A 25,417-nucleotide genomic window follows, 5' to 3' on the forward strand; every position below is an offset into this window, starting at 1 on the left:
ATTAGATTCAATTATGCAAAGATATCGATATAAAACTTGAGAAACTTGTTTCGTTGCGCAGATATGTATGTGTGCATATGTACGTGTGCATCTTTCGCAAAATCCGAAACTTGTGCACATATAACTGCATCGATGCAGCATGTGCACAATCATGATAAAAGATATATCTCGTCTTTAAATAATATTTTAATTAAAAAAATGTTACACATTGTGTGAAAATGTGCGTAAAAAAAAATCGTGCCGAACAATATCCGACTAATAGAAATCAGCGAACATATAATAGGGTGAGCGACCTGTTGACACCCGACACAATACCGGGCGTATCGCCCGGTTGTGCCTTAGGTAGGATCAACGATCAATTACGCGACGGAGAGAGGCTGAATTAAAGGCCTGCGATCTTCTCACAGATGGAATAATTCTACAACTCGTGGCTCTGATTTGCCTCCGGTTTACTGCTCGCTTAACTGATGCACGCAGAAATCCAATGACGCGTATAGAGTCGATAAGATAATTAAGCTGCATATACGCGGAGGAAAACCTGCTAAAGCTTCTCGTCCTGCAAATCATCTTTTTTTTATTCTCTCTCCTCTTTTCGTGGTAATTTGCAATTTAAAGCCAGCCACCAGGCCACTCTTTTAGCCCGGAGCGATCGTACGATCATGCGAGCTTCTTCTTCTCATGAGAATATTTGTCGAAGATCTTAAATCACTCGACTCAACGTCGGCTTATTATGGAGATTAAAACAATTTTATGGAGGAAAATAAATTTTTAATACGATACAAACAACGAGAGAGGTTTTATTCAAAAAAATTTGATAGTTATTCATACATACGAAGTTGTAATTTATTTTTCTTCGCAGATATGATATAGCACCAGAACAATAAAAAGAGAATGAAGATGGAAATAATAATAAAATTTTGGTTTTTCATCTAATTGTATACTTTATGTCATTAGCATAATCGCTGTATATCTCTCCTCTCGTTATATTTAAACGTATAGGTATTTTTCATATTTATGACAAATATGGAGATAGAAACGGAGCAGACACGATGGATTCTCTCGATTATCCGTGCTAATTTATGCCAAGCAGATAACGTATACGAACTTTTGCTAAGTGTTACGTGTAAAAGGTCTTGACTCTCGACCTTCGCGCGATAAACGGCCACGCAACTGCTTCATTAACAACTCTCTTCCTGGTATCATAATCACTTGGACAAACAGGTGCTCGTATATCGATCGATAGATTTTTCACGTGAAAAAAATGCATGATGAACACGTTTGTTGCTGCGGAAGCAGTCGAATCTATAATGACTTTCTGTATAAATAAGCTTCTGTAATAAAACTAAAAATTAGCAGATTAATCTTCGTATTTTTAAACGAGGGTTACAAAATGTATCGCAACACTAATTATCAAGTCTCGCGGATTCTTCGAATTCTGTAAAAGTAGTAGGGTGTCTTTAAAATGCGCCGCTGTTAATGAGAGAAATCAATAAATGTTATACATGGAGAACGAACTATATGTATAAGTTAAAGGAATTATCCTTGTGCGAAATGCAGGCTGAAACTCTCCGAGGATGTACTTTTGGTTTCGAACTTGGAGGGAACTGCTAACATGTAACACGAGGAAATGAATTGATCCTTGGTTCTACGAATATTCAGAGAAATTCTCTCCATCTTCTGAAAATCTATCCACGATCCAATTACAATCACAAAATTGATCTCGGAAATTATTTTAATCTAATCAAGTAGCTTCACTATATTATTTACGGAATTACAGAGGAAAAATTGACGCGAGATGAGCGTTCGTGAAACGAGGGGACATGTCCAAGTCGTTAAAGGAAAAGAAAAATTGAGTCGTAACTCATTCGAACGGAAATCCGACTATTAAATTCCGTGTTATTCGACGTCGCACAAATTTTGGGGGAGCGGGGAACAAATTTCGTCCCCAAAAAACCAATATTCCGCGCTGCAGGAATACACACACTGTCCCGATTCTCTGCTATGTAATTGGCTCGCGGTATTCGCCCCTAGTCAAAACTTTGGCAACCCCGGCGTCGCGACGCCCACGTCGCCGTTCAAATATTGACTGGTGTCCATCCCCTTACACAACCCTCCTCTCTCATCCCCATTTCGCGGATCGCTTGTGACGGTAGCGTTTCTCTGTTACACTATATGGTCGACTAATGAAATTCTCTCGAGATAATGGTCGGATAATGAGCGCCGTGATCCCGTACGAAGGAAATGTTCGCGGATATCGGTTCCGGTTCGAACGTATATAATAATAATGGATCGGCGAGAATAAATGAAAGAGAATGGGACAGGAGGAGAATTCTTGATGAGAGGTTCAGAATTCTATTCAGAAACTTTGGTCGGGACTCGACGACTTTGGTTCAACGTCGGGATTACACTTTCCGTGATTAATCTTTAAGTGTTATCGTAGCGGCTTACATGACTAGGCATCCGAATAGTTACTTAATTGGGTACATACCGAGAGAGATACTAGAATCTGATAGGTAATCGAATTGTCAACCGAGATATCGCGGTAGCGGTTAAAGGTATATATGTCGATCATAATTAACATCTCCTCAATTATTACTCTCTGTCGTTAAATAAAGATATTTTTAAAATTATAAAAATGACTCAATATTGAAGAAATGAAGAATATTTGAATATGACATTTTTTATGTTTTACTGCATTATAGATAGAATGCAGAGATTCTAATTCCATCTACTTATCTTATGTTTATTTTATTTAATCATATAATTTTTAATTCTTTTATATGACTAATTTTAATCCTTTGTCATATTATCGCTTATAAAATTCAATGTACAAAATAAGAAAAAACAACGTTATTCGCTATTCAATTCTTAGACCACCGTATTTCTTAAGAGAGCAAGAACTGCTATAAATTCGCGCGTCGATATACACTTTTCTGAAATGCATCCACGAACAGATGCAATTTCGCTAACGCTTCCTCGCGAATATGCGGGCGATAAATTATGAGGGAAGATGAATTTTTTACGTTTATATGCTCTCTCGTCCGGGACAGGATCCTCAAAATCAATTTCACGGAGATCTCGCGACAGAGCGCACAATGCTTTTTTTTTCTCGATTCCGCACGATTCGCAATCATCGGCGAAATTATCGGAACGTCATTCGGAATCGTTTTTATTAAAGCGTATTCTTTTGACGCGTATTCCATGGTATTTCCATGGCTCGCGCGCGTCATTTCTCGTTGCATTCCGCTCGTGAATACCGGAATTCAACGGGGAAGTTGCTGGAATCCCTAGTTCGGTATAGCTTTACTTTCGCTCGTGGTGTCTGGCGCATTGACGTCATGTTTTGTTCGTCGAGATAAAAATGGCCGGTAATTCATTATTGAAGAGACACCGCGTTTTTTCTTCTTCATCATGTTTCTTAGGCGATCGATACGGAACGGAAGCTCAATTATTATCTTAATATACGTTTCCGTCATACGTTGTGTATCTGTAACCTCGTTTTCAATCTAATTTTATTTTACATTAGATATAAAGTTTATGTCATTTTTTTATTCGCGGATATCAAAGAATGATTGAAAATTCTCGATTCATCGCGTGACGTATGTAATCTTCCAATCGTGCATGTGCAAAGTGCATTCTCTCTTTTTTTTTATTAATAATGACCTAACACATTACGATGAGTCGACAAGAAATTATGATGACGGATAGAAATTTAAGTTTTCTCTTGCTATTAGCACCAGAGTATTTTTATACCGCTCTAAACTGGATAACGCAAACTCTTATCACTTTCGCATTTTTGCAAACGTTCGGCGCGTATTACTTACGAGATTTAATTACAAATATTCCATTCGCGTTCATACATTTTACATCCAGAGCTGCCTGTCGGAAGTGAAATTGGTAAATCCGCGAAACGTCAAACGTTGTCACGTGGTCGACGCGACGAGTGACACCGTTAAGCCTCTGGAAATGGAAAACATTACGGAATTATGAGGAGAAGGGGAGTCAGTCTTTACAGCCGCACGTTAAATGCTGCGTTCGACAAGTCCGAGTCGGCTATGATCCTCTTTTCTATTCGCGAGAGGACAATGCACCTCGGCTGAATGGAGAAGGAAGTGTGAAAACTCGTCGTTGCATCGCCGATACCTAGTCGCGGACTCGCAGGAGCGGCTGAATATTTTCTTATTTCGTAATCCGGCGACTCGCTATCTCGTCACGTTCTCGCGTCGTGGCGAATACCTTGACGAGGATCACGACGGCTCACCTCGGGATCTCCTCCTCCTCGTCTTCCTCCTTCCCTCGGCACGATCCGGTGTTGCGAGAGATTCGATGTTGCATAAGAATGCGACGATTTCGTTCAAATGCGAATTACGATTCGGGTTCATCGGGCACTTTAAGGAGACACAAAGTCTCGCAATAACATCGAATCAACGAATGAATAACTGTCGTTTCGTTTTATATCTTCCACAATAGAGATAAGAAAATTAAAAATTAAGATGGAGAAAATATAATAAAAGATGATAGGAAGATAATGGAATAAAATATAAGATCAGAAGGATAACGAGAAAATAAAATTTCACGAAATGGGAAACGTATAATATAGATATCGTCCGTATTTAAATCGTTAACGAATCGCTATTCCACAAATGAGAGTAACGCATTAATAGTTTCGAGACACGCCACGTCTACTTTTTATCGAACGCGGAAGCTCTTCTGAATTTACGATGATTCTCGAATGAGAGCAGTATATCAGCGGTTTTTTAAAACATCCTGCAAAATGCCACGTGTTGTCACGATAAAAATCAACGCGGCCGAAACCGGATTACATGCGGAGCGTATATTGACAAGTCGACTTTCCAGCGAAATAAATTCGATCGGATTTTCTACGTGAGCGATGGCTATCTCGAGGAATGAATTTTCCTCGAATCTGCGGATTTTCGAAAGGGATCGTAAAACCGATTTCCGTTCCTTCGAGTTCTTCACATGAGCGATCTTACGTCGTGTCGAAAATGAATTTCAGCCACGTTTGATCGATACAAAAGCTCTCTTATACGTTTCTTCTCTCAATCAAACGACGCATTTTCATAGGATTTGATAGCGTATCGCTATTATACGATAATGACGTTTGATATCGCACAACCGGTTCTCTTAACCTACTGTCCTAATTCGGCCTTGGCTATCTCGTCGTTTTCCTGTCCTGCGACGGCATCATTTATTTTTCAGGATCATTATAACTTTCTACGATGCATATTGTTCTCCGCTTTCCTTTTAATGGAAAATGCTTGAACGTCGAAAAGAATAATAATTGTTTCAATCAATCATGTAAGCAATGTCGAGGAGTTAATAATTCGTTGCTTTATGATTTTAGAAATAGAAACAGATAAAAATATTTCCTACTGTTTCTCAGTTGTGTCAAGATTTTAATACAAATTTTATATATTTGTAGTTTGATATATTATTGTCAGATTATTTTAGCGGAAAAATTAAAAAGTAAACAAAATAATAAAAAGTTAACGTCGGATTTGTGCTTTCAAACAATTTCTTTCATCGTATACCTTTGCGACTATATTTCAAATTAAGATTTTATTAAAGTAACTTCCATCTAAAATTAATTGTAGAATATAATCTTGTTAATCTTTTAATTTCGCAAAGTTTAATTTGCGAATAGCTCTTCTTTTTAATCACTTATAATTCAGAAATTATTCATGTCTCAATATTCTTGTGAAAAAGAATTGTTTTCAAATTAGTCAAACAATCTTCTAAAGAAACATCCAATAGTTTTGGAACACCTTGTATATATTTAAGAATATTTACAAATATTTTCCTTAAAAATACAATTATAATTTTAAGAACTAAAGTATCCTTTTTTATATTTTTTTTTTACATTTTTATATGTATTTTTTTTTTACATCTTTATATATGTATTTTTATCTAATCAAATAAGTTTATTGATGCGTATATTTTATGTAATGTATTATATATGTAATTTTATATTATATAACCTTTGTTGCAAAGTCGAGACCAAGCACTGTCACGTGCAAACAATATGCTTCTATATGTCCATATAATTTTTTATCAGCTGTTATCAAGATACGTCATTGCAGTATGTCGTATGTCACTCTTATTACTCTTCTTCATACAAATATTTCAAGTTGAGTTGCTCTAACATTGTGGAAAATGAAGGTTGCTCTTCTCTGTTGCCTTGTGTTATCCTTTAAATTATACAATGTTTATCGGCATGCAAGCAATTAGCTATATATACAACATATATACATATATGTATATACCTTATTATTATTTGTAATATTCGTCTAACTTTAAATAGAGATCGCATTTAATCGATTTTTCATCCGAATAAAAAACCGTCGAGCAACATTTAATATTGATTGACACACTCAGATAATATTACTACCATATAATAACGAATTTGCTAAACCGCGTAATATCATTGGTGGATCGCGTAAGCACTCTATGGCAATTATCGTTTATCATGTGAGGCGTTATTAATTATTAAATATATTTTATTTTTTATTATAAAATACATTTTATTTTTTTTTTTCTTAAAACATTTTTATTTTTCATATACATACACAGTGTATACATATACCTATGTATATACCTTTTATTCTACAAAAAAAAAAAAAAAAAAAAGAGAATGAGATGAAATGCCGTTTATTTTTGTTCCTGTTTAAATCGTTTGCAATGTAAAACCGTGATATTATCAACTAAAACGTTTACTGCTACGCGCATGTATAAAACGTTTAATTGACGTCACACTTACGAAGATATTTTTAGCTTCTCGTTACAGCGACTGTTTAGAAAAAAAGGAAACAATATTTTTTTCTTCTCAAATTGTCATCGCGTTCGTTACATTTATTCTAAATTATTTGCATTGTTCATTGTGGTCTGAAATATATGTATACATCCGTTTTCTTTCTTTTTTTTCTTACTGATTGCCATCTGCTGACATTAGCTATCGATATTCCAATCCCCTTGTAAGAAGGGGTTGCGATGATATTTACGATAAGGCAGCTCTCCAGGGCTACGTGGGCGCCATAGACTGGTGGGCGTTGGGCAAGTTGGTTTATTTTAAACTCGTGTCATCACGCATTATTCGGTACGCCATGAGTCAATATCGACCTCCTGGATCGATATCTTTATGCTCGCTCATTTAGATATCCGTAAGATGAATGGGGAAAGGGAAGCAAGGACGATTTATTTGAATATATTATATCATAAATTTCACGGTCGCGAATTTTGTAAAATTTTCCAGTAGTTCCTCTTATGAACATGCTAGTTATATGTAATTGTGTGAGAATTACAGAGTTTATAGTTAGACGATTAATTATTATATAATATGCCATTTATCGTCGAATTATTTTATCATTTTTTATTTACGATGCACTTTCAATTATTCACGCATATATGCAGATATGACATTATCTATCTGTCGACCAATTTATCATGTACAGTCAGAGACAGGAAGATACTCTGTGCCGCTTCTATAGTTTAAATCAAATCAGTGATATTACAAAGTACATATCGCGATACCTAGAAATTATTTATACATGCGCGAGTTTGTACGCAATTCAAGTTTCTATATCATCGAACGAATCAGCTGCGTATGTTACGGATATGTCAACGACAAAATGTCAACTGTGCACGATTTCATTCGTAAACCATGTAAATCAATAGTAATCAATAGTAACGTTACCGCGTTCTGATGCGTGCTGCGAAGTTCAAATTATAGCCGCGACTATACAATTAGTAGTCAACGAAATTCGGGCGACTCGCCCCGCAACAACATCCCCTCTGTGAAAATTGTTATCGATCCTGTATGTGTCGTTCCTGTCCACCCCTTCGCCGGATTCCGATACGTATGTATATGAGGGAACGCGCCCCTTGAGCACTCTTACCGGAAGTAAGAATATTAATATTCACGTTTCATTAATAAGATATGTCGGTCAAGGGCCCAGGCGGTGTCATTTTGGATCATGTGACCAATGATTCATGGACGTTCTCGTGTTTCCCAACGCCAACTGAAAATGCTGATCGTGCGACATTATGCATACGCGCCAATTTGCCTTTATTTGCATTAGACGGTGTGCGTCTCTCTTCCTAGGAGAAGTTCTTTTTCTCTCCTTTCCTCTGTTTGTTTGTGTGCACACATACTTCGCGAGTTGAAATGCGTCGCCACACAGAAGATTATCTCTACGCACCCTCGGGAAATGCAAAGCGTTATTAAAAATGACGGAGAGTCGTCGGAGATGGTTTGCATACTCTTATTTCGACGATAAAAATTTTCCGAGTGTTCATTTTTCTACCCTAGTCACTGGTGAAGCGACAAACTCCTCCCGGTCTTTTTATGCTTTCGAGCGTTACTTTGCACACACATTTCCCTTAAGTATATGGGTTACCCTAAAATGCATTTCTCCTCAAGTATACGGGATGTTCCATATAGAATGCGTTTCCTTTTAGCTATAGATCTTTTCAATTCGAATACGTAATTTACTTTCCCTGAGTGATGACGCTTTGTTGGCAAAAAAAGTCGAAAATTGTCAAGAATTTTTATTTTGATGATATATATGGAAGAATTTTTAGTCATAATTTAAATCGAGAGAAAGACTGAGAAAGACTTTAGATTCATAAATTATTTATGATAATTTATATTGAAATTTAAATATTAAGATATTTGAAGATGAAGAGGCTGTTGTAGTGACGATAATAATAGTGTTAAAATAATTAATATTGTAAAACGAGAAATAAAAGAAAGAGCATCTTTCAGCAATTAGTAGACTACTTTAAGCAATAGTGAAAATATTATTGTCTGATGCAATATGCTAAATAGCACGCGCAGATATCAATCTCAAGTTTGATCCGAAACGTTCTCTATCTTGCGCAGAGAGGAAGTGCAGGAGCATACAGTGAGATGGAACGCGAAGTTCGAGTTTCTATGCAAGATGAGCGCCAATGCATCCACGGGCGTGCTCGATCCATGCATTTTAAGGATATCCGTGAGAAAGGTGAGAGCAAACTTACTTTCTGTTTGAGCTGAATAGATGAGCGACTCTGGGCAACTCTCGGAGTACTGAGCCTGAAGAGAGAGATATGGTTCTCAACTTTTTATTTTCACCAAGATTTTACTCTTTATCCGCTCTCTTGTGCGCACAAGATAAAAATTCGTCGCTCTACGAAATAATATCATGATCTCGTTTGTTATTTTTTTTGTATGTTACTTCGTTTTATATATAAAAAAAATTATATTAAAGTGAACCGTATCATATGCAGAGAGACGTATGAGAACTTTGACTATTTGAACGATTCCCTTATTTCGCCAATTCGAACAAATACGAATATGAAATTCCTTCTTTGAAGCATTCGAGAATCAAGAAAATCTGAATTTATCGGAGATTGTATTTTTGCGGAACTTAGATTGTTCTCTCATATTCAGGGGCACCGTGTTTTATTACAAAAGTAATTTTTGGAAGACTAATTAAACGTCATTCTTTTTTTCATTAATTTTTTTCATACTATAGGAGTTGAAAGGGGGCAGATCCTTCCACAAACTGGGTTTCACCGATCTGAACCTGGCCGAATTCGCAGGAGCTGGTCTCTGCCGAAGAAGATGCCTTCTGGAAGGCTACGACACGCGACATCGTCAAGATAATTCCATGCTGCGCGTAACCATCAAGATGAATATGCTCTCCGGAGATATTCTGTTCAAAGTGTAAGACGCAATTTGTCTATCCGAAGAAGCGGCTTATGTTAGCTAAAATTTTGGGAGGCTTGCGCGAAGATTAATGCCTCGGAGAGATCCTTGAGGACCTCTGTTATAACATATGCGTTGTACTATAGCAATTTATTATATCCACTTTTACAAATATTGCCATTACAACATTTTAAGCAATATTAAGCAGAGCTTTAAATTACACAAAAATTATTTTTAATATATTTTTTTAATTAAATCGCTAATCTAACATATCTTCCGTCTCTGTTTTTTTATACTGCGCGAAAGTATAATATTTCTATTGCAATGCTAACTTTGATTCGAAAATTTCTCTCGCTTCGTACAGAATCCTTTTGGTTAACCGATCGATTATTATATCCTTTAGCCCTTCCCCATCGTTAAAGCAGACGCAGCTGGCAGTGCCCGGGGGGGTACAAGGTGTACCTGGCGTTACTGGTGACGAGGTGACAGCATCCGAGAGATGCACTAATCGGGAGGATTATGTGTCTACCGGCTCGCTGGCAGGAAGTATAGCTAGTGCCAGTAGCGGTTTCGGCAGTCTTCCCAAAAAGAGGCCCGCACTCTTCACCTCCGGTATTTTTTTTTATATTATCTACATGTAAATTATTTATAAAATTGTGAAACGTAACTACACATACAGAAACACTGCACATAAATTGATGCATTCATATATAAAACTTTATATAAAATTCTAAAAAATTGAGGAGTGAATTTTGGAAGAGAGAGAGAGGGAAAGCATAGGGGAAAATCTTTTAAATAATTCGTGTGTGATCTAGAACTTCTTAGCGGAACGGAGACGTACGACCCGATGACTCTCAGCGAGATCGTACCCTCAGCGATTCCGGTGGAAGCTCTCGTGGAAGCGCACACGGAATCGGGTCACTCGCGTAACAGCAGCAACACCAGCCAACTTAGCAAAGGGTCTGGCTACGGTTCTTTGAACTCGCATAGCCAACACAGCAGACAGAGCAGTAGCGGTGACAGCGGTCACATTAGGTAAGTCTTATCGCGCGTCTCAATGACATTACGTGCTCTCTTACTTCATAGTTTTGATATCTCTTCGCGTTATATCTGGCATACATTGAATAGACCGATTTTAGGAAGGTTTATATCTCGAGAAAAGAATTTCTAAAAAAACTTCGATAAAAAATGTTGAACGTAATCAATGAAAAAATGTCCAGAGTCCTTCTAGCTTTTCATTAACAAAGACAACTTCAATTCTGCACTTTTAATATCTAATTATGTTCAATTCAAGACACGACGCTGCGTAGAAATTTAGTTGGCAATCGAAATATCTTTGAAAGATTATCGATACTCATTGTCAGTACGCCACATTTTTTCTTTCTAATCTACTTATAAATCATTTGATTTTACTGTTTCTGTGTAATAACAGCAATGTAAGCATGAATTTAAAATCAAAAAAGTCTAAAATACTGCACGAAAGAACATGACTGTTCCTTGCAAATTATTGATAGATATATTTTATTCATAATTTTACTACAACAAACTAACTAATCTTTTTTTTTTTAATATACATAACGTGAGACATTTGCCTTTATTAACAAGACACAGCTGATAGCCATTATGCTGCGTTTTGCTTTGAATATATTACAATCTATCTTGATTCAAACAAAATATCCTGTGTTTGATTTCTTTAATGACATCAATTTTTATATGCGATTTAATCAATAATAAAACTTGCTTGTTAATGCTATTTTGGTCAGCTAACTATTTTACGCTTAAATTAATAATAACATGTTGAATCGTATCTAACGGTACGAACAGTCTGACTAAATCACTAACCAAGAGAGCGGATCAATGATGCGAGAAAATCTTCTGTTTTTGCTCCAGCCTCAGGCGACTTCCTCATTCTCAGTGTCTCGACTCTAACTACGAAACTCTGGACTTTCTGTCTTTTTTTTACTTTACGTATGTCTTTCCTTTTTTTCTTTATCTTATCTATCTTTACGTATCTATGAGTTTATGATTTATGCATGCTTGTACATTTTTGTGTTTGTGATCTTTATAGGTCACCCTCCTGGCCGGTATGGGCACCACGAATTCCCAACTCCTTCCAGAACACGTCCGCACAACCGATCGACCGTCGACCCAATCCCTGTATCGAATCCTTGTCATCGCCGAACCCGTCTTCCTTATCGCACGCGGCCTCCAGAACTCGATTCTGGTCAATGTCGAGCCCTCTCTCCTCGCGTAGCGGTCTGACAGATATGGAAAATGTGTCGTCGACGGCCGGCATTATCGCGAACAATGTTTATTCGGTCGGAAAGCAGCAGCAGCAACAGCAGCAGCCGCTTTACGCGATCAGGAACGGTTTCTTGAACAACATGAGCAATTCGCGAGCAAACGATTGCGACAACAACGCGAACGCGGACGTCCTAGTGGCGCCCGGTATCTTCAGGATACCCGATATGCCGCGACACTCGCGCAAGAATTACGAGAGAGGCGGCTTCGAGACGCGGAACGAGCGTAACGCGATGATGAGCTCGATCGCCAAGGAGAATGACCGGCAACAGAATAACGTCTTTCCGATCGCGAAGCCGAGAATCAGCGCCGCGGGCTGGCGCGATATGTCGAAGACCTGCGACTGCATCGAGAAGGGCAAAACGAGCCCGGTCTTGCGACTGGTCGATCAAGCTAGAGCCGTATCCTCTCCCGATCCTCTCCATAGGCCCGACAATCAAAGAGCCTTGCTACGTCCCGCGATGACAGCTCAAGCCCTCAGGTAGGTTTCATTTATCAAGTCGAGTTTTCAGTCAGAATTTCGCGATTCTTTTCCCGAGAGACGACCTCTTCATCTCTCTCTTTTTCTCTTTCTCTTTCTCTTTCTCTTTCTCTTTCTCTTTCCTCCGGTTTCCTCGGCGTCTTTGTCTACCCCCTGTTTTAAGATCCTCATGACGATTCCACATTTCGGTCATATCTGACGTTATGTCGAATATTGTTAATATCTTCTCGGTTGAGAGAGACCGCGGAGGAGATATATTTCCGCGTACGTTTGTGACAATGCTTGAAGATGCGTTGCATTTTAAATGCCTTGCGTTAAATCGTCTCTATTCGAAGGTGAGGTCATCTCACTTACAAATCGTTAACAACGATTGTATGTCCGGCATGCCAGAGTAATTGATGATTCCGACTCCTGACGAGCAAGCTGATGCTCGAAGCAACAATTCCTTCGGCGTTTCTCTTCCCTGCGCAACACATTTTTCTCGATAAAGTTACAAGTATTCTTATATTCGAATTATATTCATTAATTCTCGCTTTATCAGCCACTTGATTTGTCTTTTTTATTTGTGTTTTTATTTTCTTGATCTTCCTTTTTTTTTATTTCCATTTGATTTCGTTTGATTTTGTTCAGAGAGTAGAATACAATGTGTGTGTGTGTGTGTGTGTGTGCGTTTAAAATAAATTAAATAATAATGATTCAATAGAAAATAGTTGAATGATGGGGTTCATTAAATGCTCGTGTAATCATTTTTGCTTAAATCTATCGCAAGAAATTAACGATATTGTACATGATTTAATTTGTTCAGAAATTATAATATTTATCAAAAATAACATGGCTCAACACATGTAACAAAAGAATATAAAATATATATATATATCAAATTTTAGGCGTACGCAGTATAATAAAAATTGATAACTTGCCAAATAGATTTTGATGTCGCTTAATTATTGTCTATTTTTATCATACGAATAAAATTACTCATATTTCATTAACCATGAAAATAATGCTGAAGCATCTATCATTCCTGTGCCTTTGGTGTAAGCTAAATATATATGCCGCATATTACATAGCGGTTTTCTAAATAAGGGAAATTATCTAGTATTGCAAGTAAGAGGCGAAACGTATAGTATAGTGCATAAACAAAAAATTGTGAAATCAAAGGATGAGTGTCATTAAAAGAGTTGATTATTACTTTTATCAATATAATATAAATATATTCCGTCTATTATACACATAAAAATTTGTCATTATAACAATCTTTAATATTATTGACTTATTGTCTCATTTATTACGTTGTCGAAATTATAATGAGACTCATCCACGTCCTTAACTATTATGGTGGAATCAAATCTAAGTATAGATAGATTTTAAAAAATAAGAAAAATGATCAGAAAAAATTTCAAAAGTTAATTAAAGAAACAATAATAAATTTTTAATTCTTCTCGATTTTTCCCGAATTTCTCTTATTTACGATAATTTTTTAAAAATTATAAAGCGAAATAAGTTAAACATAGAATTGAGAATACGTTTCATCAAGTTACACAACTTATAATTGGAATAATTGAAAATAATATAAAATAATTGGAATCATATGTGTTATTGAAATTCGGCCGTTCTAGTTAAGGAACGATTGTCTGTGCGCGTGCAAAAAATGAAGGAGTGCTGAAAAAAGGCGCGTACGCAGCGGCTATGCTTCCAGTTTGGATGGCTTTGTAAATCCTTGCAGGGGTATTGGCGGAGGTCACCGGAAGTTGCTGGACGGGGCGGGGGGCAAGCTGGCTACGGTCGCCACCAGTCCAGCGGACTCCGAAGAGTCCTCATTAGGGGTACCGGAAGTCGCTCCACCGAGCTCGCAGCATCGAAACAGCATTACCCCACCGTCAGTCCATGCTTTTGTCTTACGTACATATATCCCCCTTTCCCTCATGCACATATGTATGTCTCGCTTTTCATCTCCCATCGCAGAAATGTAAAAGCTCTCATTATCGTCGCATAAATCATGCTTAGCATCTGTCCCGGCTTGTAAACAATGTTTAATCTTAATGATTGATGCATGTAAAGATATTTTTACTGCTGCCCCTCTTCTCCTCAAGATTAGCTTCAAACTGTAGCTTACATGTTGTAGTTTACTGGGGTTGTAGTTTAAATGGGACTGATGGTATTCAGTCTAGCATGATATCAACATTTAAACGTCAACATTCGTATTATACCGTCTATGAAAATGTAATGAGCGAATTTTGCCTTTTCTGGATCACCGCGTGAGATATTTCACGAGAAAGAGACCTTGGCCGCGGATTGTTTGTTTTAATCGCGTGTCGGGATGAAAGTGTGATGAAGTGAGCCTTGAACTGACCAGTCAGAATTTCCGAGAACGGACGGATCTTAATGAGGCTTAAGTGCTCTCCACGCTCGCTGCGGGTGAGCTCTAATGAACGAAATCTAATTTCACCGTGCTTAAAATGAGATGATTTACATTTTGCGGAAGAGGAAGGGACAGGGGGAAGAGGGTTTGCGCGCACATCAACGGGACTCGTTGTTAAAATTCAGCTTTCCTCGAAAAGAAGTCGGTCCCACAGGGACGATTGTTCGCTTTGATGTTTCGCGTAGCAGGTCTACGAACTTCTTGCTCGTTACTCGCGCAATCAATTCGAAAAAACTTCTGGCTGCATGACTTATCGTATGCTAGAAACGCACGCATGCTTATTGTATGTGAAACGCCATAGAAACTCGATTCTTTCAACGATACTTTCTTTCATGCATCGCACACGCACTCCTTCAACTTTGTATTTTACAGAAATAATATTAACATTTATCGTGAATTTATCTTGTTTGTGTAGATTGTTCTGTTATTTCTATCAACCGTGCTAAATAATCTCAATGATAGAACTTTTGGAATCAGAGTCTGGAAATTAATTTTCTTTAATAAAATAATTTTTAATCAAAATTATAAAATATTTCCAGCATATTTAATTTTGATTTTCATTTTCAGAAATATATAAATAGATATCAAAATTATTTCTCAATAAAATTTAAGTAGAGAGATTTTGCTTTTATTTTATTTTTTTATGCCCAACTATAGAGATATTTAATTTTGCAAATTAAGAAATTGTAGCAAGTAATTCTTCCTTGTAATGTTAAAATATACATGATTTATTTATATAAATTATTTTAAAAATGATATTATATATTACATTTAAATCGATTAAAATTAAACAAATCTGAAATTAATCCGACAATCGTTGTATGCTTTTGCTTTTATCCCCAGAGAGACCTTTTTCTATGGCAGATCGATAATCTTCTTCTCCTTCTTCACTAAGAAAATAATTCTATTAGTTTCATCTCTCTCACTCCAATTATATCGAGTTAGCACTTAATGCATTTATGATAATCATCTCTTTTTCTCTCTCCTTCTGCAATCTATTTCTCTCGCTTAATTAATGTTCTTTCTTCCAACTTTTGCGCGTATATTTAATCGTCACACACGCGCGAATAGTCTCCCTTATATAAATTGACTTTGATTATCCTCTTACTCAACAAAGACGCATTTATCTTTTTATACGTTTATCGGACATTCATGTTGCACCGTGACGTTTCTCATTCGACCTTATCGAATGTATGTGATATACACTCTCGACGAACATTCACCTCTTTAATCAGACAGATCCGAGCACATTGGCATGGAATCTATCATTTCGTATCAAGACCTTTTTAAAATTCTGAAAATATTGAGTATATTGAACTATGCAATTATTTGCTAATCGCGCCTCTAACATTTTTTATTTATATTGCTCGTTGCTCGTGTAAATATTAAACTGTATAACATTACTTTATTATAAATTAAAAAAATATTTTTATCGGCTCTCAGTATTTAATAAATAAATAAATATGATTTTTTAAAACGACCAATAGAGCCAAGCACGAAAATTAATTCTAATTTTTAGAACTGTATCTCTTGGTTTGAGATTACTAAGTTCCATCAATTCATAATCCTCGAACTTTACAACGGGAAAATAGGCGAGAAAAATTACTTTATTAAGAAGAAATTTTACAGAGAAATCACTACGATAAAATTGAAAAAATGCGTTAGATGCTCTAAACGAATTTATTCGTCAAATTAAAATTAGGAACTCGACGACGACGAGGAAAGGAACGATCGTTGAAATCTTGCCTTCGCGCAAGATTTGATGGATCATTTCATTAAGCGTGCAACGCGCAAGTAATGTAATTACAGTTTATTTCTACCGTGTGTTGATCGGTAGAATCGCAACGAAACGAAAGATTAATTTCGCTGTAGCGGAAAATTCAAGCTTCTTCCTGAATATACGCGTCAATTTTTTATAATCTCTATAACGAGCAATGAGAGAGAGGAAAGTAAAATTGTTGTAATTAAAAGACGTGTCTCAGATTCAGTACACGTCTACCTCTTCGTATAGCTTTTTTATTTCATCGAATGGTAATATTGATATTATTTTATTTCTGCTCTCGATGCCAAGGTGTTCGCGATTCGATATGAGAGAAGATGTCGCGTAAAAATTAGTTGGGATAATTATGATCTAATTAATTCGCAGAAATCCTTCCGGCGGTTCGGGTCTCAGCGAAACTGGATCCCTGGACCGTGCTAAGGCCGCGTTGGAACGTAGGAAGAAGGCGGAGGATGGTACTGGTAATCCTATCCTCTGTAGAGTTGAAGTTACCAGGCCGAATCCTGACTCTCTCATCGACGAGCTGCTTAAAGCAACGAATCTGGAGCAGACGGATCTTGAAAGTTCCGAGAGTACGCATTTTCACGTTTTTTTCTACCAATTCATTATATAAATCGATCAAAAGAATGACTTTTATACAGGATAGAACGAAAGTTTCTCGTTTTTTTCTTCTATCAATCTAGAAAAGCAATCATCGAGAACATGAAATAATAATTTAATCGCGATCATTTTTATATCACATGCGTTTCAGTAGACGATATTTTAGTTCTATGTACAAAAGTACCCCGCACTAATCTTATGTAAAATGTATTTCAATTAAATCAGTTGGTTTTTTCATATCTTGTATGGACAATTACTGAACTATAGCCAATCAAACAGCTCGCAAAGCCGAGTTTTTCATGTTTGACTGATTGTAAATCAGTAACTGTCTATTATTTAGCTTTGAGGCTATTGCATCTTTTGTTCAGCAGGTCATAAGCTGCAACATATGAAAAAATCAGCTGATTTCCGAAATCCATTTCACATAAGATTAGTGCGGGGTACTTTTTAGGATTATAAAATGTTGCAGTTAAATTAAAAAAAAAATTACGTTTTACAGCAACTGGTCTTCAACTCTTTATCGGGAAAGACGGGACGACCGCGCTTGGCAGCCACGAGGTGAAGAGCCAAATGCCTGCCGGTGTGTTCAAGCAGGTGGTGATGGAGGAGAACAATAGGTAACACGAAGCCATCACCACGAGACGGCAATATCCAAGACAGACCAGCGCCACATTCTCGTTGGCCCTGGTGCCGGAGCTCGTCTACGAGGCCTACGAGCCGCGGTAGTCATAAGGGAGAGGACGACGATGATGTCGACGACGGACGGGAGATCGTCGACTCGGAAGAAACAGCTAAACGCGATCGTTTCTCGACTCTCGAGATTGTGTACCGGATTATTCTTTTATTAGATCGTTTTAAAATATTACAAAAAATAAAAAAAGAAGGAAGAAACACGCATCGACGAATTTTTTCGCGAATCAAACTGATATGCCTCTGAAACACGGTGGTCGTTTCATTACTTTGTACGAAATTCATTGGATGGATTCGCAGAAAACCGAGGCTAATCATTTTGTGAGCGCACGTGAATAATTATTAATAATAATAATCGGGCGACTCATGAGATATCGTTACGTGCGTTTCAATATTCGGCCGGCTCGAAGAGAAAACATTTATACAAGGATTTCGAATTTTCCCAGAATCCCGAACGAAATCTGCACGCTTGCAGCAATCCGTAATGTGCGAAACAATTAAAGATGATGACAGACACTGGCTGTTTGTAACATCGAACGAAATAGTCGCGCGTTTCCGAAACTATATATATAATTCAAAGACAAATACATATACATATTTTCTTCCTTGTGAAACGAAGCACAATGATCCTTGTCAGACGTACTTCACGCTTGACGGGAGCGTTAGTCAGTAAAGTTTAACCAAGAAGGGGGGGGGGGAGTTACAGTGTAGTAAAAAGAACTATAGTTATATTTAAAAAAATAAAAAAATAAAAAAGAAATAACGACAGGCTAAACACGGTCAAGGTCCGACGAAACTTTGCGATGGAAAATAACATCTATAGACAAAACTTAAGCGCCAACTTGATTAAACTATCTATAGCTATGCGACGACGATATCTTGTCACGTGTGTGCGATATGAAACTACACGAAGAGAATTTTCTCTTAGAATTTACCTTGAACATCATGGTAATTGTGGGACAATATGAGAAAAATTTTATGAGAATTTCTCTGATTAATTATTTATCACAATAAAGATAATAATATCTATCACAATAAAATACACAATAAAATAAAAAATATGTTTGATTAATTTTACTAAACTGTATAGTAAAATTAATAAAACATATTTTATATTTTATTGTGATAGATATTTTTTATTGTGATTATTATGATAAATATTAATCAGAGAAATTTTCATAAAATTCTTTCCATACCATATTGTCCCATGACTACCATGATTTTCAAGGTAAATTCTCTCTGTGTCTACTATCTCTGAGAGATAAGCATGAAGAAACATTAAATTGAGAGATATCTGTATCGTATGGTTACATTTTTATGTATAAAAGTATTCTCAACAGCATTTTCAATATTAGCCAAACGAAGACCGGTTGGTTTTGTTATCTCTTTTGAGAATTAATACAATATTTTACAATTTCTCTGTATTAAAAATGTATTTTTGTTTTACAATGTATAATATATAGTTTTTTTTTTTATCTTTTCTGATTATTTTCTGCTACGCTCTTTCAACATTTTTTTACGAAGTTATTGCGTGTAATTAATTAATTAATTAAATGAACGATGAGCTGAAAGATGAAGCTAACTGAGTTGAAGTAAATGAAGCAGTCAAAAAGAATAATGTAAATTTATAATTTTTTAGATATTACGCAATGTATATATATTTGTGAAACTTACAAAAGTAGATTTATAACTCTGTATGATATATTGCTTTCAAATATCTTTGCTTTGAGAAAATAGGGCACAATGTTATGATCCTTCCTGAATATAGTTTGTGGATTTTAGTAGATTTCTAGCCGATTCACTTTCTTTGGTGGAAATATATAAACATGGAGACTTTTTTCTGTATAAATGTTTCACGACTGAATATATTTTACGTAGCATTATTTTATTATTATCGTGCTCGACGAAGGATGTGGATCTCCGTTTCGTCGAACCTTCTCCAAAGGCCCGGTGAATTTTTCGATTGGCGCGTGACCGGCTCTACTTCAGTAGAGTAATCTGTATATATAGTCGTAGTAACTGTTATATAGCTAAAAATCGCTGATGTTGTATACATGCATTCTCTCCGTATTCGAATAATCTATAAGTGCTATTGTATATTGTGCTGATGTATCAAAAAGTATGCAAAAACACGTGTTGTGTGCGTGCGAGTGTGCGTATGTGTATGTACATTTGCGTGTGTCGTTTTTGGGAAGTTTTTCGTATGTCTTACAGGATGAAAGAAATGATGAAAGGCGTGTATCTGAATTGATTTGACAGAATAGCGAATACTTCCAGCGTCCGTGAGGTCCGTTTCGCAAATTAGTCTGAGCGTTTCGGTCTTTGCGGTTCGTCGCAAAGAGAAATAAAGAGAGAGAAATAACGCGGAGATGTAAAATTGTGTGCACAATGCTTCTTCGGAACGCTCTGAAGCCAATTGCCAGTACGGTTTCTCGGTACCTCGAGCTTGAAGACGAGCGATTTCCACTCGAGAATTTCCAAAGTGTTTCCCGTCAAATTTCAAGATCAAGTCCGTTAATTGCGCCAGTCTCGGAGAGACTGTAGAAGCGATGACATACGTCGGATTACCTGGCGATTCTCAGATTCGTGTACCCGATCGTAAATCACACGTTTGATAAAACGAGCGGCCATTACACGCTGTAATGTTGCTGTTTTTCTTATTAGATAGATCGATACGTTCCTTCCCGCTGCTGCGTTTTCTCTTCTTCGTTTTTTTATGTGCATATATTTCTCTTTATAAATAATATCCGAGTGCCGTTCGATGCCACTTTCAATTTTATACGATCACGTCTGTATCATGTCACTCGCAAGTGACTTCCGAGTTAACTTTTACTGCTATGGTGGGATCAAGTCCGATATTTTGTCTAATATATTTTGTAAAATAACAAAAAATTTGTATTTTTAAAAAGAAAGAGCAGAGTATAATTTTTCTTTATTATCACTATATCTCAAAATATACTGTATTATTATTATTTTTTCATATTAATTTTTTATATTTTTTTATATTTTTTGTTCAATTAATATATATTTTTTTTATTTAAATTGTTAATTCGTTAACTTGAAAAATAAGACCATTCATTAGGATTATTAAAGATTGATCCCACCATTAGTAATGACTGCATTATTCATATTCAATCATAGTGATTGCGAATTAAAATCCGAGTCGATCCACAAAAGCTTCCTTATGGACACGCTACTTTTTCATTCGATATATATGCCGTATAGAGCCTTTTATTTATAAGACACGCGCCATACCAGAAGGATTACGGTTTCTCCGTAACATTGCGCGTTGCATTCGCCGATTGACGTTAATTAATTTATCGAGCGGAGTTTCTCTCGCGAAGGAACGAACTAACTTCGCGCGCGAATTTTCCTCCCGAGTGAGAGATACACTATATTCCTCATTTTTGTACGTCACTATACGTTAAGACAAGGAGCATAGGTAGGATATATATCTTTTTTTTTACATTGCCATCCCTCGAAGATCGCGACGAGAAATGATCGCAAATAAAAAATGGCGCTATGTAAGAAATTCGTATCCCCGTTCTCGTTCGCCGAAAATTACGATTCGCAGAAACCACAATCAGAGATAGTTTATTTCATTCGCTCGGCAGATATTAATGTTGTGATATTTTACACGATACTGTAAGAATAGATACCGTTATTACCTGTATTATTATCGATATATATTGTATTATAACAAAAAATAATTTACTTTTATTTTAGAGACGGCCGCATCACACACACACACACACACACACACAATAAACAAAAAATCAGCGGTTGTGCTTCCGCGGATCGCGTGCGAGGCCGTCTTCCCTGATTTACAATTGTTGATATTTCATCTAATCTTTACTTTGTGAGATGAATACGAAACTTCCATGTGCTGATAATAACATTCTGGAAACCACTCTTGTCTCTGTTATTGAAGAACCTTCTCTTTCTTCGGAGTAAATATATACTATATTATATATATACATATATATACACACACATATATACATATATATATCAAATTTACATTTAAAAAATTTTATTTTACTTTTTAGACGAGAAAAACATATATTTTATTCTGTTGAATTCTTCTATTCTCGGTCCATCATCGATACATATCAATAAAGTTTAAAAATAAATTTTATAATTAATAATAATTTTATGTATTTCGTTTTAATTAAAATTAATGTAATACTTATATTTCCCTTTTCTAAAAAGTGCATGTTAAGTCGATTCTCGCAAGTATTGTTGCCTCTTTTCCGCGATGCTGATTGGTTATCTCGATGTGTGCTGCGTTGTATATTACTTCATATTGATAAAAGCCTGTCAAGGTTGAGCGACGCATTTTGACAGTTCAAATGTATATATTGATAGATTAATAGTGTATTCAATTTGTGAATGCAATTATTGTGGTTTATATTATGATATACATGATATTATGTGTACATATCATTAAATTAAATTAAAGAAAATATAGATAAAGAAGACGAAGAAAGGAGGAAGAGGAAGTAGGAAAGAATAGAGAGAAAGGTATGTGTAGTAAAGTATATATATTTTATAAATGTAATAAATAAAGCATTATTTAATCCAATTTACATTATTTTATCAAGAGTTTTATGCGTTATTGTTGTGTAGATATTATTAATAAAGTACTATAGTTAAATATTATTAATGTTATTTAATTTTATTGATAATTAATATTATTTAATTTACTTATAGAATATTAAAATATTAAAATATTACTAAATTATATATTACTTCGTTAATGTTTAAATATTATTAGTTTTAATAAATTTTTTTATGTTTTATTTAAAGTTATAGAAAAGACCAATTATTTTTTTAATTATACCATTAATTTTATTACTCATAGATAGAGAAGAATAGAAAGAGAGAAAAAAGAGTAGGAAAAAAAAGAGAGAAAAAGAGAAAGGAGAAGAAGAGAAGAAGGCTTTTTAATTAAAATTGAAGAGAAAGAATAAGCAAAAGAAATAAAGAAAAAGGATTGATTGAATGACTGAAGGAAAAGAGAGAAGAAAAAATATAATATTAGGTAATATTTTTATTAAATTTTTTAAATGTTTTAATATTATTATATCTTTAATAATTTTTAAAATATTTTATTTATAGTTAATATAAAGGAGAGATGCATTATATTATTAATAGACAAAAATAGAAGAAGAGAAAGAGAAAAAGATAAAGGGAGAGTAGAAAAAAAAGCTTTATTTAAGATTAAAGAAGAGGATGAATAAGCAAAAGAGAAAGAAGAAAAGAAAAGAAGAAAAAGGAAAAGGGAGAAGAAGGAATATATTAAGTAATAAAATTTTTATTGAATTGTTTAAATGTTTCAATAGTATTATAATTTTAGTAACTTTTTAATTAATTTGTTTTTGTTTTATTTTATTAATGTTAAAAAAGAACCTAATTATTAATTATTAATTATTAATTATGTTATTAATTATATTATTAATAAATAGAGAAGAATAGAAAGAATGAGAGAGAGAGAGAGAGAGAAAAAAGAGTGAAAAAAGGAAGAAGAGAAAAAAGAGTAGAAAGCTTTATTTAAAATTAGAAAAGAGGATGAATAAGTAAAATATAGGAAGAAAGAGTGAAAAAGGGTAAAGAAAAAGAGAAGAATGAATTTAAAATTAGGTAATAATATTTTTATTAGATTTTTTAAATATTTGAATATTATAGTTTTTTAAAATGTTTTATTTATAAAGTTCTTAATGAAAACATAAATTATATTATTAATTATATTATTAGTAGATATAGAAGAATAGAAAGAAAGAGACTAAAGAGAAAAAGAGTGGAAATAAAAGAGAGAAAAAAGAAAAGGAGAAAAAGAGAAGAAAATTTTATTTAAAATATAAGAAAAGGAAATAAGAGAGTGAAAATGAATAAAGGAGAGAGAAAGAAAAAGGAAAAGTAGAAAAAAGCGAAAAGTTTTATTTAAAATTAAAGAAGAGATGGAGAATAAAAGAAAAAAGGTAAATGATTGAAGGAAAAGAGAGAATAAGGAATATATCAGATTATAATAATTATTAGGTATTAATTTTTTAATTGTTCGAATATTATTGTAATTTTAATAATCCTTTAAATATTTTATTTAAAGTTAAATGGGCTACTTTCGTGACAGAATTAAAATGTTCAGTTTAAAATGATCCGTGGCAATGATTTGTTAAATTTGAAATTTTATTAGAATCATCATAATTTCAGATTTGATCAATCACAGCACACTAATCACAGCGTACAATTCATTTTAATTTGAATTATTTTAATTTTGTCGTGTAAGGGCATAGGAGACGAATTATAATTATTAATTATATCATTAATTGTATCATTTATAGATAAAGAATAATAGAAAGAGAGAAAAAGAGGGAGATAGAAATACAGAGAAAAAAGAAAACAAAGCTTTATTTAAAATAAAAGAAGAGAAATATTAAGCAAAAGAGAGGGAGAAAAAAAAGATTATAGAAAAAGAGAGAAGAAGGAATATAAAATAAAGTAAATTATCTTTAAATATTTTATTAAAGTTAAAGAGATGAATTGTATATTATTAATTATATTATTAATAGATAAAGAAAGAAAGAGAGGGGGAGAGAGAGAGAAGAAAAGAAAAAAAGATAAAGGAAAATGAAAAGGAAAAAAGGAGGAAGTTTTATTTGAAATTAAATAAGAAAAAGAGAATAAATAAAAGAGAGGGTGAAAGAGAGAAAAAGACTGAAATAGGAAAGAAGGAATATAATATTAAGTAGTATTTTTTCAGAATTATAAAATATATTATTAAATATAATTAATAAGTTTTAAATATTATTTATATTATTTATATTATTTAATTTTTTAAGGTTCCTTGGCATTTGCTGCGGCCATGTTGGATTTTGACGTCGAAGGTGAGAAAATACACGCTAAAAATTATTGCGTGCTATTTTTAGATAAAAAAATATTTTGATGAAACATAACTTCAGATGGCTTTAGCATACTTTTAAAATAGTCCGAAAACTATTCTTTCCCTTCGAAAATCAATAAACAATCGTAAAATGATCGTGATGCAGATTTTGTCATAAGAAATGCGCAGTAGAAATGAGTTTCGACATATATTACCGCGATATATGCATGCAGCCACGCATAACTCGTGATAATGGGCAGACAATGTACTGTTAAAATGTATATAAGATTAATTTTTTGCACGTTTTGAAATATCGAAAATTAAAATTTTTTAGCCACAAATCCCATACGGCGCAGATTTATATAACGTATATTGAACCAAAAAGATAGTACGCTGGTATGCTTATGGTACAAAGATAATCTGCAAATAATACATTATTGAAATATATATACGATGAATTTTTGGCTCGTCTTAAAATATTAGAAATCCATACTTTTTTGACGCGGACCCTGTGCGACGCATCCTTATTTTATGTTTATCGTATTAAAAAATTTGTA

The 25,417-nt window shown here is 34.6% G+C and overlaps 1 protein-coding gene and 1 long non-coding RNA gene across 9 annotated transcripts in view; both read left to right on the plus strand.

Annotated features, from left to right (window-relative positions):
- The window catches only part of LOC145935815 (uncharacterized), a 69,929-nt gene extending 48,039 nt beyond the window's left edge, over positions 1 to 21,890 (plus strand). Inside the window, exons 3-11 of one of the 4 annotated variants that reach the window (XM_083037436.1) lie at positions 8,900 to 9,020; positions 9,534 to 9,724; positions 10,110 to 10,318; positions 10,522 to 10,741; positions 11,597 to 11,674; positions 11,775 to 12,488; positions 14,215 to 14,367; positions 17,057 to 17,262; positions 17,790 to 21,890. In XM_083037436.1, coding sequence (XP_082893562.1) covers positions 8,900 to 9,020; positions 9,534 to 9,724; positions 10,110 to 10,318; positions 10,522 to 10,741; positions 11,597 to 11,674; positions 11,775 to 12,488; positions 14,215 to 14,367; positions 17,057 to 17,262; positions 17,790 to 17,911 — 2,014 coding nt within the window. In that variant the 3' untranslated portion in view covers positions 17,912 to 21,890. The remainder of the gene's footprint in view (positions 1 to 8,899; positions 9,021 to 9,533; positions 9,725 to 10,109; positions 10,319 to 10,521; positions 10,742 to 11,596; positions 11,675 to 11,774; positions 12,489 to 14,214; positions 14,368 to 17,056; positions 17,263 to 17,789) is intronic. The other 3 variants (XM_083037437.1, XM_083037438.1, XM_083037439.1) reach the window with 3 other exon arrangements.
- A 465-nt stretch (positions 21,891 to 22,355) lies between these two features.
- LOC145936461 (uncharacterized) lies at positions 22,356 to 25,062 on the plus strand. Of its 5 annotated transcripts, none has more exons than XR_014425400.1 (5): positions 22,356 to 23,024; positions 23,102 to 23,285; positions 23,449 to 23,623; positions 23,738 to 23,961; positions 24,322 to 24,562. It is a non-coding gene; the product is annotated as an uncharacterized LOC145936461 (long non-coding RNA). The 5 variants fall into 5 exon arrangements; XR_014425401.1 differs by lacking the exon at positions 24,322 to 24,562 and having other exon boundaries at positions 22,356 to 22,504; positions 22,845 to 23,024; positions 23,738 to 24,285; XR_014425397.1 differs by lacking the exon at positions 24,322 to 24,562 and having other exon boundaries at positions 23,738 to 24,285.
- Positions 25,063 to 25,417: the final 355 nt, after the last annotated feature.

Source organism: Prenolepis imparis, unplaced genomic scaffold (genome assembly GCF_030444845.1).
Source record: "Prenolepis imparis isolate NDT839.2.m4 unplaced genomic scaffold, iyPreImpa1.0 SCAF_5, whole genome shotgun sequence".
In the NCBI taxonomy this organism is placed as follows: Eukaryota; Metazoa; Arthropoda; class Insecta; order Hymenoptera; family Formicidae; genus Prenolepis; species Prenolepis imparis.